Source organism: Spodoptera frugiperda, chromosome 29, assembly GCF_023101765.2.
Source record: "Spodoptera frugiperda isolate SF20-4 chromosome 29, AGI-APGP_CSIRO_Sfru_2.0, whole genome shotgun sequence".
NCBI classification, from domain to species: domain Eukaryota; kingdom Metazoa; phylum Arthropoda; class Insecta; order Lepidoptera; family Noctuidae; genus Spodoptera; species Spodoptera frugiperda.
The window spans coordinates 2,895,489-2,912,498 of NC_064240.1; the positions used below are offsets into that span (position 1 = coordinate 2,895,489).

Consider the following 17,010-nt stretch of genomic DNA (forward strand, 5'->3'; position numbering starts at 1 on the left):
AGACAATTGTATAGTAAACAAGGATGTTAGTAGGTAAACGTAGTCCACGTTATAATTTAGACAGTACTAGTACATAGGTACTGTATCAAGATATACCTAAGTTATGTGATGGAGGCATTTATTGGCCAAGTTATTCGAAATTTTATGGAGTGTAATTTTTTTATAATCTGTAGGTAAGTGCCACGCCTAAATAATCTATTATAATATTGTATTGTATACTTAAAATAAGCTTATTTAATATTGTTATAAATGTAAGGATGAAATGAAAATACAAATTTGAGTTAAAAATGAGAAAGTGTTGTATTATTTTTTTATTTTAGATGCTACTTTCCAAACGCCCTGCTCCCTACAAACTAAACTCAACAATAAAAGTTCAACGCACCTAGTCATTCATTATTTTTAATTATTACATTCCCAGGAGTGTATATTACCATTCCCTAAAGAACTGAATACACAAACTAATAGACGGATCCCCTGATAGTAAGCAATTAGCGTCACTCATGGGCACCCGCAACATCAGAGAAGTTACAAGTGCGTTGCCAACTGTATGGTTCAGAGGTAGCCTGTTACTTGTTGGATGTGAGTTCACTCACGGAAACCACTAATTCACAACAAGTTGAGTTTACTGGTAAAAGTTTCAATAATAATGTTGGACGCATAGTAGTGCTAGATATAACATTAACACTTCGGTAGCTGTCGGTGAACTGAATATTGTAATTATTTAATAAATAAAGCAAGTTTAGGATAGTAGGTTGCTGCGAACTGCCATTTGCCTGTACATGAAACGCAGGTAGATACCTAGGTACATCAGCCTTTTGGAAAGTCACAGATTTGAGAATTGAGCCTCCTGCTCCTCACTCATACGGCAAAACACGACAAAAGTATTGAGTGATAGGTACTGTTTTCTGTGATGAAGCCGTGGAAATAATTAAGAAATATCGAAGAATTAATTTTACTTAGTCTACCTAGGGCCACTGTTCTACGAGAAGTCATGGGTTGAGGTTAGCTAGGTATTTTTAGTTTACCTAATTTGTCAAGCAGGTATTGTATTTGACAGGTAGGTACTTAAGTATAATTATAGAGTACGTACCTACCTACTGTCTATAACAAGGAGAGCGGCCAGGACCACGAAAGACACAGTAGCAATATAATTTAAATATTTGGATTCGTAAAGACTCGCCCTTTTATTTCGGATCGCATGGATTTTTATTTTTACTAAATATTGTGTTCTCCAAATAGATTGAAAGAGCATGAAATTATTTAATTATAAATGATCTTACAAATAAATCTAGTTATTTTTTAATGCTGGCCCCTACATTATGATTTTGTCCTATGTTGTAGATGCATTAACAATTTTGTAAACTATATTCTACAACAATTCATATACCCATCACACCTAGACCCGGAATAATAATTTGTGGATTACACAAAGTTCAGTGCGGGAATCGAACCCACGACATTACACAGCAACTAGCGTCCCTTCCGAGCCAGCGCCAACCGTGCAGTCAAAAATATTAACTATTGTAAGCCTATGATAAATCTGCTTATAACAAAAGCTGGTTTGGTGCGTAATAGTATGACCTAAATATCTGGACCGAACGGAAACACCCAGCTTTCCTGTATTGCCATAAAGATAATTTTCAGAATTTACCTGAATGACCAAAGCCTTATTTCTCTCACTTTAGTGATATTTTTTTTTAAATCGGCAATCAGAAAACTGCATACTGTTTAATAATAGGTAGGCAGTTAAGAAGTTAGTATCTAGTTGGTATCTAGTTAGATTCACTTCACTGATTTAGAACTGGAACATGATAAGATAATGATAAGCTTCATGTATAAAAAACTAAAAAAAAAAGAAATCTATTCATATATCTTACCCATAGCTTGAATGAATGTGACTTAAAAATATTTTTTGAAAATATTTTCTAATAAGAATCTTTTTTTACCCTGGCATTTTACAATGTCCTTGTACGCAAGTCGAACAGCGCCAGCGAGTTATATGTCGGCCATCTTGAATCAAATCTCATAGTGGCATGTGTCTTTCCAAATATCAAGTGATAGCAATTTTAGCAATCGAGAAAATAATTAAAACCTGCCATAAAAAAATCCGTATTTATTAACTAAAAATTGAATATTCCAACTGGTTTTAAACACTTTAAAAATTTAAAAAGATCTCTAATAAAACAAATCAGCTGTTATCCGTCAATCGATGTCAACAAAATTACATAATTTTGTTTAGAAAAACAGTGCAGCCTCCGTTTTTTAGTGTCATTTTGAAATTATCAAAAACATGAATATTCGATCTTTGTTTCAATGGACAAATTGTTAAAGTAAATGTGTACCCAGCGGCTTACAACATTGGCGACTGTGATTTTTGTATAATGTAGTCCGCTGCAATATTTTAGTTATGGATCAAAACAATATTATAGAGTGCGGTGGATTTTATTTTATTCATAATTTTGACTCTGGAAATCTCGGTCATGTAGAAAGGGTGCCTACGGAGCTAATAGGTAAGTGGATATTTAGTAAATTGACGTAAAATCGCAGAGTCGCGAAGGCATGCAATAATTTTGGTAGTTGTTGCCAATATAATGCCCTTTTCATTGACTTTTTGTTATTGTCGAGTGCTCGAAATAGATTTGAGGACATTTGAAACATTTATGCGTGCCGAGATGCACCAAGTTATTCAATATTTACTTGACACAGATAAGGTGCTGTGGTGACAGCACAGCAATGAAAGTTAATTTAATCAACTGGAATATTCTAGTAAACATGCTTCTCATAGCCCCATAACAAACCAGTTATAATATATTGAAATATTATTACAAGTTCATTATGAACAGAAAATCTGTAGAAACAAAAACTAATCCACACCTTTTTCTTATATTTTTTTTCCAAGATTTATTATACTTACCTAACTAATTATATACTGATGCCAAATATTGAATATTTTCTGTATAAAATGAAATATTATTTCTTCCATGCAGTTTTAGATAAATATAAACACCTACCTAAATATCAAAACCTTTGTTTGAAGATTAATCTGGAGTATTTATTTCGCAGCTTCGTCTGTGAACCCAAAAACAAATTTAACTGAAACACCTGACTATGAATTCAACTTGTGGACTCGGCCCGACTGTGCGGGCACTGAGTTTGAGAATGGGAATCGCACCTGGTTCTACTTCGGTGTGCAGGCCAGTGAAGCGGGAGTACTGGTAATCCATATTTCAAATTAATCTTTATAGTACTAAATATACCTTTGTATAATAAGTTGGATGTTATAATTCTTGTTAGTTTCGTCACTGATCAATTTTGATTCTAATAAGAATTTAATAAATAATTTAAGACAAAATATTGTTTAATCTTGTCCTTTGTAGCAAATGTTAGTTATAGTAATAGCATTTATAAAACAACATTATTGAATAATACTTCCATGTTTGTAGTACCTATTAAGTTTGAAATTGTGTGAACAGGTGCGGTTAAATCTTATAAACCTGAACAAGCAAGGCAAGATGTACAACCAGGGTATGGCGCCGGTGACACGCACACTGCCAGGCAAGCCTCAGTGGGAGAGGATCAGGGATCGTCCTGTACACTCGGTGAGTAGTTTTGTACTCTCTTTTGTAATGTCAAATTGTGAATTAGGTAGAATAAATATATTTTAGAGAAAAGGTTACATAGTAACTTAGTTTCAAATATTAATTAAAATAGAAGAGCAGTTGGATAAAACTCATTGGATTGGATTTTCAGTCCAGTGCATGCATATTTTCCAAATAAAACCTTTTTTATTGAGAACCTAAAAAGTTCGTCTAAAATATTAAGCTACATCAAAACAATTTATGAGTAAATAGAGTTTCTAAGTACGAAAGAATTAAAGAAAATGGCATTAACATCTTGTCTACCATAATGGACATAATAAAAATACATTGTGTCTTAGATCTGGGCTGCAGTTCCTATGTCTTTGGTTCTTTAATTGATTTTCAATCTTATGCTTTTGTAATAAAGCTCAAAATTCTTAATAATACATCTGCTTCAATGTATTTTTTTATTCCTCCGTGGAGACTGCCTGTTTCATAATGTGTGGCCACGAATAGCCACTATGTATGTGTACCAAGGAAATTTTAATTATGTAGAATGTATTTTGTATAACCTATCTGCCATAGAAGTTACTCATTCAAGCCCTTTATTCCAGACGGACGACAATACATTCACGCTGAGCTTCAAGTACAGAACATCAGAGAACCTGAAGGCGACCACATTCTTCGCGTTCACGTACCCGTTCTCGTTCGCTGAGCTGCAGATAGCTCTCAACTCCATTGACTTGAAGATGCTGCCTCTGCCGCCGCCGCAGTCACCAGACGACATCTACTACGTTAGAGAATGTCTGATTTATTCTTTAGAAGGTAAGGTCGTTTATTCACTAAACCTTCTTTGTTATGGGATAGGGTGCCCAACGAGCTAACCTGTAAGTCAAGAGGAGTTAAAAATACGTTCGGGGTCAGAGATTTGAGGAACGGGGATGGAGGGAAGGATTGAGCCACCAATAACTTCAAAAGGCGAAACTCAACGTAAGCGTTGTTTCACGCTTATTTTCTGTGAGCATAATATCACTTCGATCAAGCCGAAGCATCAAATACCAAAGATCTATTCTTATATTCCTACTAATAATTTCAAACCAGTAAAGTCAATTATATTTATCACATAATCTCAAACCCTAATTACGTCTTACTTAAAGTGCATTTTTCATTGTTACAGGGCGGCGTGTAGATCTTTTAACGATCACGTCGCACCACGGGATAACATCAGAGAGAGAGGAGCGGCTAAAGAACCTGTTTCCAGACAACCAGGAGAGACCACACAAGTTCCTCAATAAAAAGGTATGTGCATCCCATTTACAACCTTATTGTAATAATGTTAGCTGTAGTAGGCTAGTATATTGTAGGCTGGTTTTTAAGGAACATAATAATATGCACATACAAGCAGGAGATTGGAAAAAGGTGAAAGAGAAATATAAATAGATATAAGAAATATATATTTGTAATATTGAAATACGATACATACACCAAAGCATGTTTAACAATTTTTGTCTGTCTATCTGTCAGTTTGTCTAGACTAATAATCTGTAGAATGGCTAGACCGATTTTGTCGGGATGTACTAAGGAATAAGTTGCTATTTTTATTAGTCACAAAGTTCGTTATAATACATAAATAACACGATCGAATAAACAGTCTCCTGTCAAAATCTCAAAAATATGATTATTATGGAATAAAAATACGACGTTGACAGACTATAATGACGAGAAATAACAATAAATTGAAGCGGTTTCGTCGCACGCCATCTAGATAGAGGATCATAAATTGTCTGGTTCAAATAAATGAGTCTAAAATACCGATAAATAGCTTCACTGACGGACAAATTGACAGACTATTGTTTATTTCTTTCTTTCTTTGTTGACATTTCAAAAGTACCAATATTTATGGTTTATAGGGAATAAATTATTTGCCTTAACGCGAGAATCGATGCAATCCCCTCTCACCATCGCTGACTTACTACCTACCTTTTTTTTGAGGGGGAAAATCATCCAATAACTTCTCCCGCCTTGGGCGAGGTGAGAGGGAGTGTCAGACTCTTACTGACTAAAAACCACCTCGTTCCTTCTCCTGCTTTTCGAGCCGGAGCCCCGGTAAAGCCGCTAGGTAGTCCGCAGCTCCGGACTTACTACCTACCTACTACGGCCAGAGGTAGGCAGTGTGAATGATGGTGATTGATTGTTGACTTTGACTTCTCTCTCTTCTCACAGGTGATCTTCATATCAGCTCGGGTACATCCAGGAGAAACTCCTTCGAGCTTCGTGTTCAATGGATTCCTCAACCTTCTACTCACAAGAAATGACCCCATAGCGATCCAGTTGCGAAAAATCTACGTTTTCAAAATGATCCCCTTCCTCAACCCTGATGGGGTCGCTCGGGGTCACTACCGGACTGACACCAGGGGCGTCAACCTGAACAGGGTGTATTTGAACCCCTCATTAGCCCTGCATCCTACTGTGTATGCTTCCCGAGCTTTGATAAGGTAAGTTGAACTTGAATTTTAACTAACTTGGAATAAAAAGAAGGATCTCATTGTTACATCTTTTGTCATAATATTCCATACATTTGTTAAGTATCGAAACAAAAAGTTTGCACCTTTATCTGGTGCGAGTGCATGATAGAATTCTCAACATACATAAGCTTCAAAATCTTCATTAAGTAATCATTGATAAATAATAAAATAATCTTTATAATATTGTTGTTTACAAGAAATATTTATTTACCATTCGCAAAAACTCAGAAACTTCTGAAGGTAATTTCATTTCACCATGCGATTTGATTCTTAAAGATATAATTCGTTATGATTGAGTTTCGGAAAGCTAGTAAATAATAAATGTATTGCATTTACAAAGGTACTACCACTACGGCACTGAAAAGGAAGACTTAATGGACGAAAGCAAGAGTTACACCTCGCGGAGTATACAGAACATCAGCGAGAGTTCCGAGGTACCCACACACAGTCAAATAATTACCTAATTAGGTACTCTCATTATTTATACCAAAGAAGTATTCGAAACATATTTTTATTAGACGGTCGTGTTTCGGTAAGTCAAACTTGTAATAATTGGGTTCTTGAGTAACTGATGTCTTTGTAGTTATATAGTAATAGTTTGTAATTTTATAACAAAGGTTTTCATAATACTTTAATTTTAGTTGGGCTATTAAAAACATGCGAACTGTCACCTCAAAGGAAATGTGACAATGCCGTACAAATAGCATATGTGACTGAGAGATGTGATAAAAACAACTTATGACAATAAGCACGTTTGTATTCTCTTTATATGCTCTTTCAGCACATTGAACAGTCAGTTAACACTGGTTATACATAACTCCATGTGTAACCTAATTTGATGTGTATACCACTGTATACACATCAAATTAAATAACTTTACATGATAGTACACTTACTATCATGTAAAGTTAGCCTTTTTTTACTAAGATCACAAGTCACAGTACATAAAGTACATAGCTTCTATACATTTATCTATCTCTTTCTAACCAGGTGATAGACACAAAGAAGAAGAAAGGCAGCAATAACCCACAGCCTTACAAAGGCGGTGATTACTACAAGAGGGAGAAACCGTCGAAGCCGATGCCTAATCAGAGGTCTTCCACCACCATCAAGGCTCCTTCCACCTCCTCCGACAACTCCAAGAAGGAGTTCAAGTCGCTCAGTGGAGAGGCAGCTCATTTGGCTGAACAGGTTAGTACTAACATATGCATAATATAAGGTAACGCAACGTCACGCCTTTGATCCCCGAAAGGATAGGCAAAGATGCACACTTAATGCCGCTATACAATGTACACCCACTCTTCACCATTTGTGTTATATAGCCCATGTAATAGGGGGTGAGCCTATAGCCCTATACTGGACACATTTCCAGATTCCGTGCTAGTATTAAGAAATGTTACGAAAAAATCCCAGTAATACTTTGCCCGACCCGGGAATCGAACCCAAGGCAGTCATATATAAGGTGTTCTAAAATGATCTGCCTCAGCTTTAATGGAAGGTTGTGTTTGAAGATTACAATAGTGAAAAAAATTCGTACCTCGGTACAGGTAATTGAATTTGAGAACATAAAGAAGTTAAATAAACATTGACTCTACTCTGCATAACGTACCTAGTTCACAATTACGCAGGAAGCGTCGCTTCGTTAATGAAAACAATTGCTTATGTCTTTCTATCTGTACTCTGTACATTCACAGTTCTGAGTCAATCTTTATTTTTGTACCTGCATACCAAATAACTATGTAGACTGTACACCAATATCATAAAAAGTACAAAATACTGTTAAAATTAAAGGTACGCCTATCTAGTATTAGCGATCTTTTACAAACAATGTCGGAATGGTAAAAAAACAGGATGCAACCATGTTCATACGGCAGTCTAGTATAGCTTTATACTGAATCCTGCAAAACTGGACTGCTGTGTGAAAAGGGTGTAAACAAAGCACGAAAACCTGCTTCAGACAAAACAAAAGTTTTATATCTTTAAAAACATAAAAGAAAAATACCCGAAGTTCTAAAGTTTACGTTAATAGACATTGACCTCATTTGACAAAACTAAGAAATATTACCTTCTTGCAGAGTCGCCTGTAAAAATCCAATTACTGTTTAGTTCGCGTGCGCCGCGCTCACTAATCCTAACTATGGTGACATTAATATTACTTCCAGTATACTCTGTTGTTTTCAGTTACAAATCTTGTACTTACTTAATGTGCTTAGTAGCTACTTAAATAAACCAAAAATATAGTTGTCTATCACATTAAGACAAACATTTTAATATCTATTACACTAATATATTTTATTTTTTATCCGTGACCATTTTCACGTTGTAAAACAGTTTACCATAAACATGGTCATGACATTATTTATGCTTGTTTGCGAAACTGGAGACGTCACTGGATGATTTTCCCTCCTTAAAAAAAAGCCCTCGAGCTGAGAACAAAATCTGAGATTCTATTACCTAAGTCTTTTATACTAGACCTCTAAAACAAAAACATTAAAACAATATCAATCTTGGATTCAACAACACATATTATAAAGAGATTGCAGCATTTACTCTTGGATTAATTTATGCAGTGATCCGTAAAAAGTTTATAAATTAATCCGTCGTGTGGCTTATCGAATTAATTTCGAAAACAAGCACCGAACCGTCGCTAAAGCGGATTATATCGAAAGCTTTCATATCCCCGTTATTTATGAATTAATTAAAAACCAATCGCGTCACATTTTGTCTTTCATTTTCATATTAACTTTGTGGTGAAAATAAATTATTTGCACTCGGTATGATGATTATGAAAATTGGTCCCTACTTTATAACATAACTTTTATCCTTTATTACGCAGTCTTGTTATTTTGGACAGAAGAAAGGAATTGACGTCGTTAAAAGGCTCAAAGATAAAAGTTCGGAGCTCACTCATAGATTAGCTTTGTCATCATGATCATCCATAGTAACAGCCCACATGTGTCCACTGCTGGACTATTTATAGGCCGTCTCTACAGCAAGTTGGAGATCGCAGTCTAAATTCTATAGATCAACTGACAATTTCAATAACTTAATCTTTGGATCGATCTTTATTTTTGAGATTCTATAGAACTAATGTAAAAAATCTACATACCTTAATCTAAAGATTTTGGATTGATATCGGTTATTGAAATTCCCAGTAAGCATGAACTAAATAACTCGTTTATCCTACAACAGGTATACGACATGAAACTCCAAGAGCAGCCTTCACAGACGAGCGACACGTCCTCAAAACCATCAAATTCCAACTTGGAAGACACGCCCTCACTGCTGAACGACAACATGCTACGAACATGTTTGGGATCCACGGTCCACTTGAGCACCAGTGAGGAACTCAACTTCCATGGCTCCAACCCACTGCGGCCTCTCCGTGATACCCTCAAGAATAGCATCAGTTTACTCATGGAGTCCAATACTTCTGTCACTGGGTATGTTATATTTTAATCCTTAATAAATGTTAAGTGTAAATAAAGTGTACTTCTTTTAAGTTTTTTTAGTTGGGTAGTTAATTCATATGTATGAATTAGTGTGAAAGTTTTTTGTTGGGATGTTTAGATGTTTGTCTGTCAATCACGCCTAAATTACTGAACAGATTTTGATGAATTTTGGTATATAGACAAGGTTAGATTGAGTTCGGTTATTGATTTTAGCCATTAATAGATTATTAACATGATTCTTTATTAACAATACACAACGTAAATACCATTAACATGTTGAGAAGTAAAAATGTTTTTTAAAAGTGTTTTTTGTAGTCAGCTTACAGAAATAAATAACTATTTCATTATTATTTCAGGGACAGTGCAATAGGCAGCAAAGACTCTCGGCAGTCGAGCGTGAAGATGGGCTGGTGCCAGGACTGTCGCCTGGCGGTGTCCAAGCTCGAGGACACGATGCCTGGCATCACTGGCATGGTACCTGGGTATAACGTCACGCTGGTGAGTGCCATGTTAAGGAAATTTGTACTTTATTACTTTAAAATAAGGTTTAAATTTGTTGTTTATCTGGTTTTGTTTTAAGGTTAAGGAATACGCTATACTTTACGTGTTCAAAAATAAGGTTATAATTTTGTGCTGTCTGGTTTTTAAGTGATGTGGTATTCAACAGTTAGGAATAAAACTTTCTGCCAGGGCAAAAATAGTCTTGTTTTATAGTTTATGGTACTATTTAAGATAAGGTTTAGTTTAGGTTACTCATTGACGAAAATACAATTTTTCCTATGCTATTACTTTTATCTCCATTTCCTGCATCTTAAAAATTCCCTTATCTTATAATCTTCATCCTTATTCCTTTCCCGATCCAGAATCGACAAGACCACCTTACCTATCATACTATAGACGAATACAGAGAACATCAGAGACAACAAGTTGACGAGCAATCGAAGAAGGTATTATTTGTATTGATTTTTAATGAAAATAATTTCGTTGAGAATGTAGTACTTACTTATTAGTATTTCGTTTAGGCCATTTACCGCCGAACTTAAACTCATTTAGGTAATGGTGACTTTACCTAGTCCTTAGCAATTGTTTTCGATACAAAATCGTTACTAAAGAATAGTTTAAGTAATAAATAAATGTCTCTGTGCTTTTGACTGCCACAGTTAGAAGCAAAAATGTCAAAAAAGGACTAATATTTTTTTAAAGATGTTTTCGTTTATTTTTTATTTAAAGATCTCTTTAACTTCCCAGGACTCGGACGCGTCCTCCTCGCCTGTACTCAAGGAAGAGAACATACACTTCTGCACCAACTGCTTCAAACGATACGTGATTACGGACTCCAATGAGGAAATTGTGAGTACTATTCTTGTTACGTGAACTTTACCAAAGTCTCTCTTGAGTCTTGAAGTAATATGGTGACGAGTTTGTAGATACGCAACATGATCGATGTATTAACTTCAGATACAACATCGTCAACATATCAGCCAATAACTTCCAGATTACTCAATTAGAGGCCTGAATCCATACCTAAAACCTCTTTTTCTCATATTTATTTTTTATGGGATAGGGATGCAAACTTCTGACGGTCACCTGATTCTGTTCGTAAGCAATCGGCGCCGCGCCACCGCTGGACAACCGCAACACTAAATGAGTTAAACGTCACTTGGCGGTCTTTTAGTAACTGGCAATTTGGGAATAATGGATGCAGGAGGATTAAACCTGCTAACTCACACGGCGAAACACAACGCAAGCGTTGTCTCACGCCAATTTCTGTGAGCCCGTGGTATCACTTCGGTCGCAGCTCATTCATGCCAAACCGTCCACGCAGATGTAATTAGTGTATTAGATGTGTTGTGTATTGTTGCAGAAGGTCTGCAGCGTGGTGTCCACGACCAGCGTGGCGGTGTCGGCCGCGGACAGCGCCGACCCGCGCACTGAATCACAATCCAGCGAGAAACTCACCGGCACCGGGGACGTACTGCTCGTGCCTGTTAATGTAAGTTGGAAACTAAGAAAATACAATTTATTCGATACCAGGCATTATGTAGAAACAATAAAAACAAATCATCGTCATCAACAGCCTATAAGCGCCCACTGCTCGGCAAAAGCCTCTTCTCACATTGATAAGCCTTTAACTGCAATCAGAAAACTGTTGAAGGCAAATTCTCCACTAACGTAGGTCACCGGTGACCTTACGTGGCTGTTAACGTATTAAGGAAATACAATTTATTGAGTACCAGACATGATGCAGAAACAATAAAAACAAATCATTGTCATCATCAACAGTCTATAAGTACCTACTGCTGAGCAACAGCCTCTTCTCACACGGAAAAGGTTTTAAGCATTAATCACCACGGTTACACGATGCGGGTTGGAGATTTCAAACTTATAATTACAAATTATACGTCCAGGTTTCCTCACGAAGTTTACCTTCACCTGTCAGTGGTGTCTAAATAATCTTAGAAAGTACATAGTATAACTCGGAAAACGTCACATTCGTACTTGTCAGGTTTCACCTTCATAAGCGCACGCTTCTCGTGTCATGTCTTAAACCTCTAGGCCACTAGGACAGAACATTTTTTTCAAGTATTTATTGCATCCGTAATGGACACAGGTGTTGGAAAATACAGTAATTAGTCACAATTATGGACCCTGTCGGGAACATAAACATAAGATAATGTTATTGCAGCCTTCGCCAAAAGAAGAGAAGGCGAAGTCCCCAGCAACGAAAGCTGGCAAGAAGAAAGGTGCGCCGATACCTAGCAATACCACGGCGAGTAGCAATAGCAATGCTGTGGCCAAGCCCAAGGAGGTCGAGTCCGGCCTCTACTTGTACATAGACTTACATGGACATGCTTCTAAAAAAGGTTGGTTCTATACATTTTGGTTACTTTCACCTAATGCCTCTTGATGTCGACCAACAAAAGCGTAAAATGGAATGTTGAAGTTAATAATTACTTTTTTTTGTTTACTTTCACTTAAGTCTCATTTATTCATTCATTCAATTATTCATTGACACACTCTCTAAATAAAATAGTATAAGTTAAGATTTAAATTATCATAAATAGCAGTCTGAATGCTTACGAATACTTATTGAAAACGTCATTATAATCATTTTTATTAATTTCGAAATGTTGTCTCCAGGCATATTCATGTACGGCAACCACTTCGACGACCTGGAGAGCTGCGTGGAGTGCATGCTACTGCCGCGCATCATGTCCATGAACAACCTGCACTTCCATTTCTCTTCCTGCAACTTTACTGAGCGGAATATGTACCTCAAGTGAGTACTTTATTTATTCTTTTAAGTGGTTTGATCATCAGCCTCTTCACGTCCACTGCTGTACATAGGCCTCTCCAATCGCCAATCCAAATACACATAGGCTGATGATGATGTTGAAATAGTGGTTTAATTACATGAAATAAATGCTTTGAGTTAGATAGTTTTATTAATCGAATTCTAAAAAGAAGAAGAAGGTTTTCAGTTTGACCTCTATTATCTCGCGAATGGTTGAACCAATTTTGATATGGTTTTCAGAAGAGTAATTGTTGTAATGTACAGAAAAAATCTATTTTATGCACGCTACACACCTTGCCATAAAACTGCAGTGTATTCTGTATAAAAGTGCAGTATTATCCGTAGCGTGTCCTTGATAAATGTTTGGGAAATGATAAATATTGATGCACCCACTCCAGGGACCGTCGCGACGGCATGTCCCGCGAGGGCTCGGGCCGCGTGGCGGTGTTCAAGGCGACGGGGCTGGTCCGGTCGTACACGCTGGAGTGCAACTACAACACGGGCCGCCTCGTCAACGTGCTGCCGCCGCCCGTGCGCGAGGCGGGGGCCGGGCCCGCGCCCTCCGCCGCCCCCCTCCCCCCCAAGTACACGCCGCACATCTTCGAAGAGGTAAACCCCTTCCAGGTTTGTGCGCCACCAGCACTGCACCCCTACATCGTCCACGTCATCCCATCGGCACTGCGGATGATTTCAGTAACCGGCCATATTCTAGAACAAATACTATTTTTGAAACTATTACTTTCATGTGTTCTAACATGTAAGGCAATGTATAATTTCAAAAAAGGGTTGTTCCTAGAATATGGTTGTTAAGGTAAACAAATTAAACATTATAAATAATGTGTGTTCTGACTTATTTGTAAGTTCGTGACTAACAATGTTCAGTTCCAGCCGATCGCTCACAGTGTCGATTTATTGCATTTCTTAGTGTCATCGTAATATTGAAGTTTAGATTAGATTTTGCAGGAAACTTTAATCCGTGCGATAGACCTATTTTAGAGCATTTTAAATATACATTTTTATTATCTTCTGAAACTAACTTTATAATCTCAATGTATGGTTTTTTCCTTTCCCCTTTTCGTATTATTCTCCGTTACCCATTAACGAAGGCGAAACAGTATATTAATACGGTCCTCAGAAAATGAACACGTTTCAGGTAAAACACTATCGCCAAAAGAATCTGGAGGTTTTCGAAGAGATAGCTCCCGGCGAGGTTTGTTTGGAACCTTGTATAATGCTAGTACACATTGTATACGTAAACTATTATATCAACATAGTAGGTAATCATTCATTAGACAGGTACTGCTTGATGTAGCTTAGTCCCGCTTCCTAGAACATGATGCTTTGTAAGATACCTCTTCAAAAATCTCCAGATATTTTACACTTGCTGTGGCTTATAAAGCACTTATTTTTGTATTTGATGAAACGAATTCAAAGGTTTAAATTAATACAACGAGTACGTAATGTAAGTAAATTATGTCGTGAATTCTTGAAGTTACAATTCCCATACTAAAGTAACTTATAAATGTTGAATAGTTACGAGGCGTGCACACCTCACTACTGGAGTTCATTGCACTTGGCACCGACTGCCATCACTAAATATGATGGTTGCTATGGCATCCCATGCACTCATTCAAAACTTTCTCGTCGTTCAGATCCCAATATGTTCCCACAAATAATCTCAACTTGTCGAGAAGGATTGAACTATTATAGTTACATAGATTACCTACAATCAAGTAGAGAGGTCTCGGTCCTGCAGTGGGACGAATACGGCTGGCAACGGCAATATAATTTAGCACAAATTGAACATTTCTAAGTAAATAAATAAACAATTACTCACAAACCATTGTGCAGTGTCTCATATACAATGAATGTGTGTAGGTGGGACGGTCCCTGGGCGCGTCGATCCTGGACCTGACGGGGCAGCATCCCAACTCCCGCATCCCATGCTCCGAGCACCGGAACCTCTCCGCCGTCAGGGAGTGGCTGCGGGCTCACACCAGGACCATGCGGCCACAGGTTTGTTACTATGTCGGCTTGTCAACAACCAGACTAACATCATCGTTTCATCATTTTCTTTACATTGTTTCCTGAACAAGTTAAACACGCTTCGATACTTTTCTCTGTTGGTAACACGACGTCTTTAATTTTCAGTGTTAACTACTAAACACGACAAGCGTTATATAGTCGCGGTAAGAACATTAATTGTGGGAGTGGAAGTGTGCTGTCAATACGATCATTTAACATAACACTAGATTGTACATAATCAGGTCACGGAGTGGGGTTTACATAGAATTAATGTTATCATTTAGTGTTGTAAGGGGTCAACTAGCACCTCATGTGTAACACTGGGTGTCTGTTCTAGCTCACGATGTCACGGCTCCGGCCTAAGACCACGTCCCCGCCGCGCGTGCCGCTGTACGCGCGCTCCAAGGGCAAGGTCACCGAGGAGCGCAAGGAGAACACGTACGTCGGGGCCAAGACTGACTCCGAGCGCAAGCGGAGCCCGCCGGTACTGGCGCCGCGGTCCGGGCACGACATCATGAACCTCGGCATGAAGTTCAGCAAGAAGAACGAGCCCGTCAAGACCACCTCCCGGACCAGATACTTGAGCGAAAATGAACCCAAACCCAAAACATTGTCCACCAAACGAAGGAATATTCTAGCCATCCGGAAACCGAACTCGAGCAAGACCGCGGTGGGTGGCGTCGTGAAGGCGAAGGCGAGCCGTCGCTCGGCGGACGACACGGAGAGCCCGCGCGCCTCCATCGTGTCGGGCAAGCTCAGCAAGCGCAGCTACTCGCGCTCCGTGCGCGGCTCGTCCACGCGCAGCCGCGCGCTGGCGTCGTCCTCGTCGGACGAGCTGCTGGCCGGCACGTGGGAGGACGTGGCGGGCGGCACGGCGCTGGGCGCGGCCGACGGCCTGGCGCTGCCCGCCAAGCGCCGCCCCTTCCCCGCGCCCGCGCCGCCGCCGCACCTCAAGAAGATCCGCCTCAAGCAGGCCATGTAGCGCCCGCCCCGCCGCCACTGCCGACGCCTACACAACTGACCGTTCCTCGCGTCGGCGGTAACTTTGTGTGGGGCGCCATCGCGGTAACTTATGCCATTAAAAATCTTGTGTGATCTTATCTCTTACTCTGGGTCTAGTTAAGGTATCGTCGCTAATATTGTTTAGGATTAATATCGTTTCCCATCACGACTTACCGCTCGTGCTTCGTGCGAGTTTCGACAATTATTGTTATACTACTTATAACTCCTCTATATTTTATTTTACTGTTATTATTTGTAGGAATATTTTTAATGGCATGAGAGAACTAACTGGGCTAGTGTTGTCTTGTAACTTAAATTTTCGTTGCTATAATAACTTTCCGTATCTCGTGATTATGTTGACTGAAAGAACTAAATTTTTGTGTTCTCTAGCATAATGTTTTATGTCAATTTTCTTGTTTAAAATTCAAAGTCTGTATAATGTTTTACAGTCCTTATTGAGATAGATTGAAATATTTATTTATCGGAAATGTAGATTTACTATAAGGTTATATGAAGACAAATTATTTTATTGTTTGCGGCGAATTGTAAAGATTATACCAACCGTAGTGAGTTAGATGCTCATGGAGCAATGTTTTCAAGATGTGCTAATATTGTATAATGTACTATTGATCTCATTTATGAATTTTAGCAAGAAGCTGGTTTCGAACAGTGCTCATATCTATTCGATCAGAAATATTTCTGTACCCGTGGCTTGTAAAATGATTGTGTTAAGCTTTAAAAAAATTGGAAATTGGAATTAGGAACAGAAACAAAGTGTTTGTGTGATATAATACAGCTACTTGGTTTATATAAAGGGTTTTTTTAGAAAATAATGTATGTATTACTAACATAACTTGTGTACACACATGGTGTAAGGTGGCGGCCGCCTCCATGGGGCGGTCGTTGCGTCTACTAGTGCAATAATTTTATATAAAATATAATGTACCACGAGTTTTATATAAATACGTGACCTACATGAAATTCTAAGTTCTTATTAAAATAAAGTGTTTACGGTAGAAATGCGTAGTGTGTATATTTTAAAACAGTAACTATTTATTTATCTGAAATATTAATATATGGTTAAATAACATACAATGTTCTCACAAGCTAGTGTTTTCGTTTTATACACCCAA

The 17,010-nt window shown here is 38.0% G+C and overlaps 1 protein-coding gene across 11 annotated transcripts; it reads left to right on the forward strand.

Annotated features, from left to right (window-relative positions):
* The first annotated feature begins 1,991 nt into the window (after nucleotides 1–1,991).
* Nucleotides 1,992–16,983, forward strand: LOC118268203 (cytosolic carboxypeptidase-like protein 5). 11 transcript variants are annotated; one of them, XM_050706196.1, is made up of 20 exons: nucleotides 1,993–2,510; nucleotides 3,064–3,215; nucleotides 3,474–3,599; nucleotides 4,193–4,403; nucleotides 4,756–4,877; nucleotides 5,802–6,073; nucleotides 6,444–6,537; nucleotides 7,094–7,294; nucleotides 9,296–9,546; nucleotides 9,912–10,053; nucleotides 10,419–10,502; nucleotides 10,804–10,905; nucleotides 11,399–11,548; nucleotides 12,242–12,419; nucleotides 12,697–12,835; nucleotides 13,249–13,474; nucleotides 14,004–14,060; nucleotides 14,729–14,866; nucleotides 15,002–15,039; nucleotides 15,213–15,324. In XM_050706196.1, exons 1-19 carry the CDS (start codon nucleotides 2,408–2,410, stop codon nucleotides 15,005–15,007), a joined length of 2,754 nt encoding a protein of 917 aa, XP_050562153.1. In that variant the 5' UTR covers nucleotides 1,993–2,407; the 3' UTR covers nucleotides 15,008–15,039; nucleotides 15,213–15,324. The 11 variants fall into 11 exon arrangements, with proteins under 11 accessions (XP_050562148.1, XP_050562149.1, XP_035438464.2 ...); XM_050706191.1 differs by lacking the exon at nucleotides 15,002–15,039 and having other exon boundaries at nucleotides 1,992–2,510; nucleotides 15,213–16,983; XM_050706192.1 differs by lacking the exon at nucleotides 15,002–15,039 and having other exon boundaries at nucleotides 1,992–2,510; nucleotides 13,249–13,459; nucleotides 15,213–16,983.
* The last annotated feature ends 27 nt before the right edge of the window (nucleotides 16,984–17,010 follow it).

Excerpts from the sequence above, each read along its gene's own strand:
- LOC118268203 (XM_050706191.1), top strand. The coding sequence starts at position 2,408 with ATGGATCAAAACAATATTATAGAGTGCGGTGGATTTTATTTTATTCAT. Across the intron at positions 10,054-10,418 it reads CTGGGTATAACGTCACGCTG|AATCGACAAGACCACCTTAC; the intron begins GTGAGTGCCATG and ends TTCCCGATCCAG. Across the intron at positions 14,867-15,212 it reads CCAGGACCATGCGGCCACAG|CTCACGATGTCACGGCTCCG; the intron begins GTTTGTTACTAT and ends TGTCTGTTCTAG.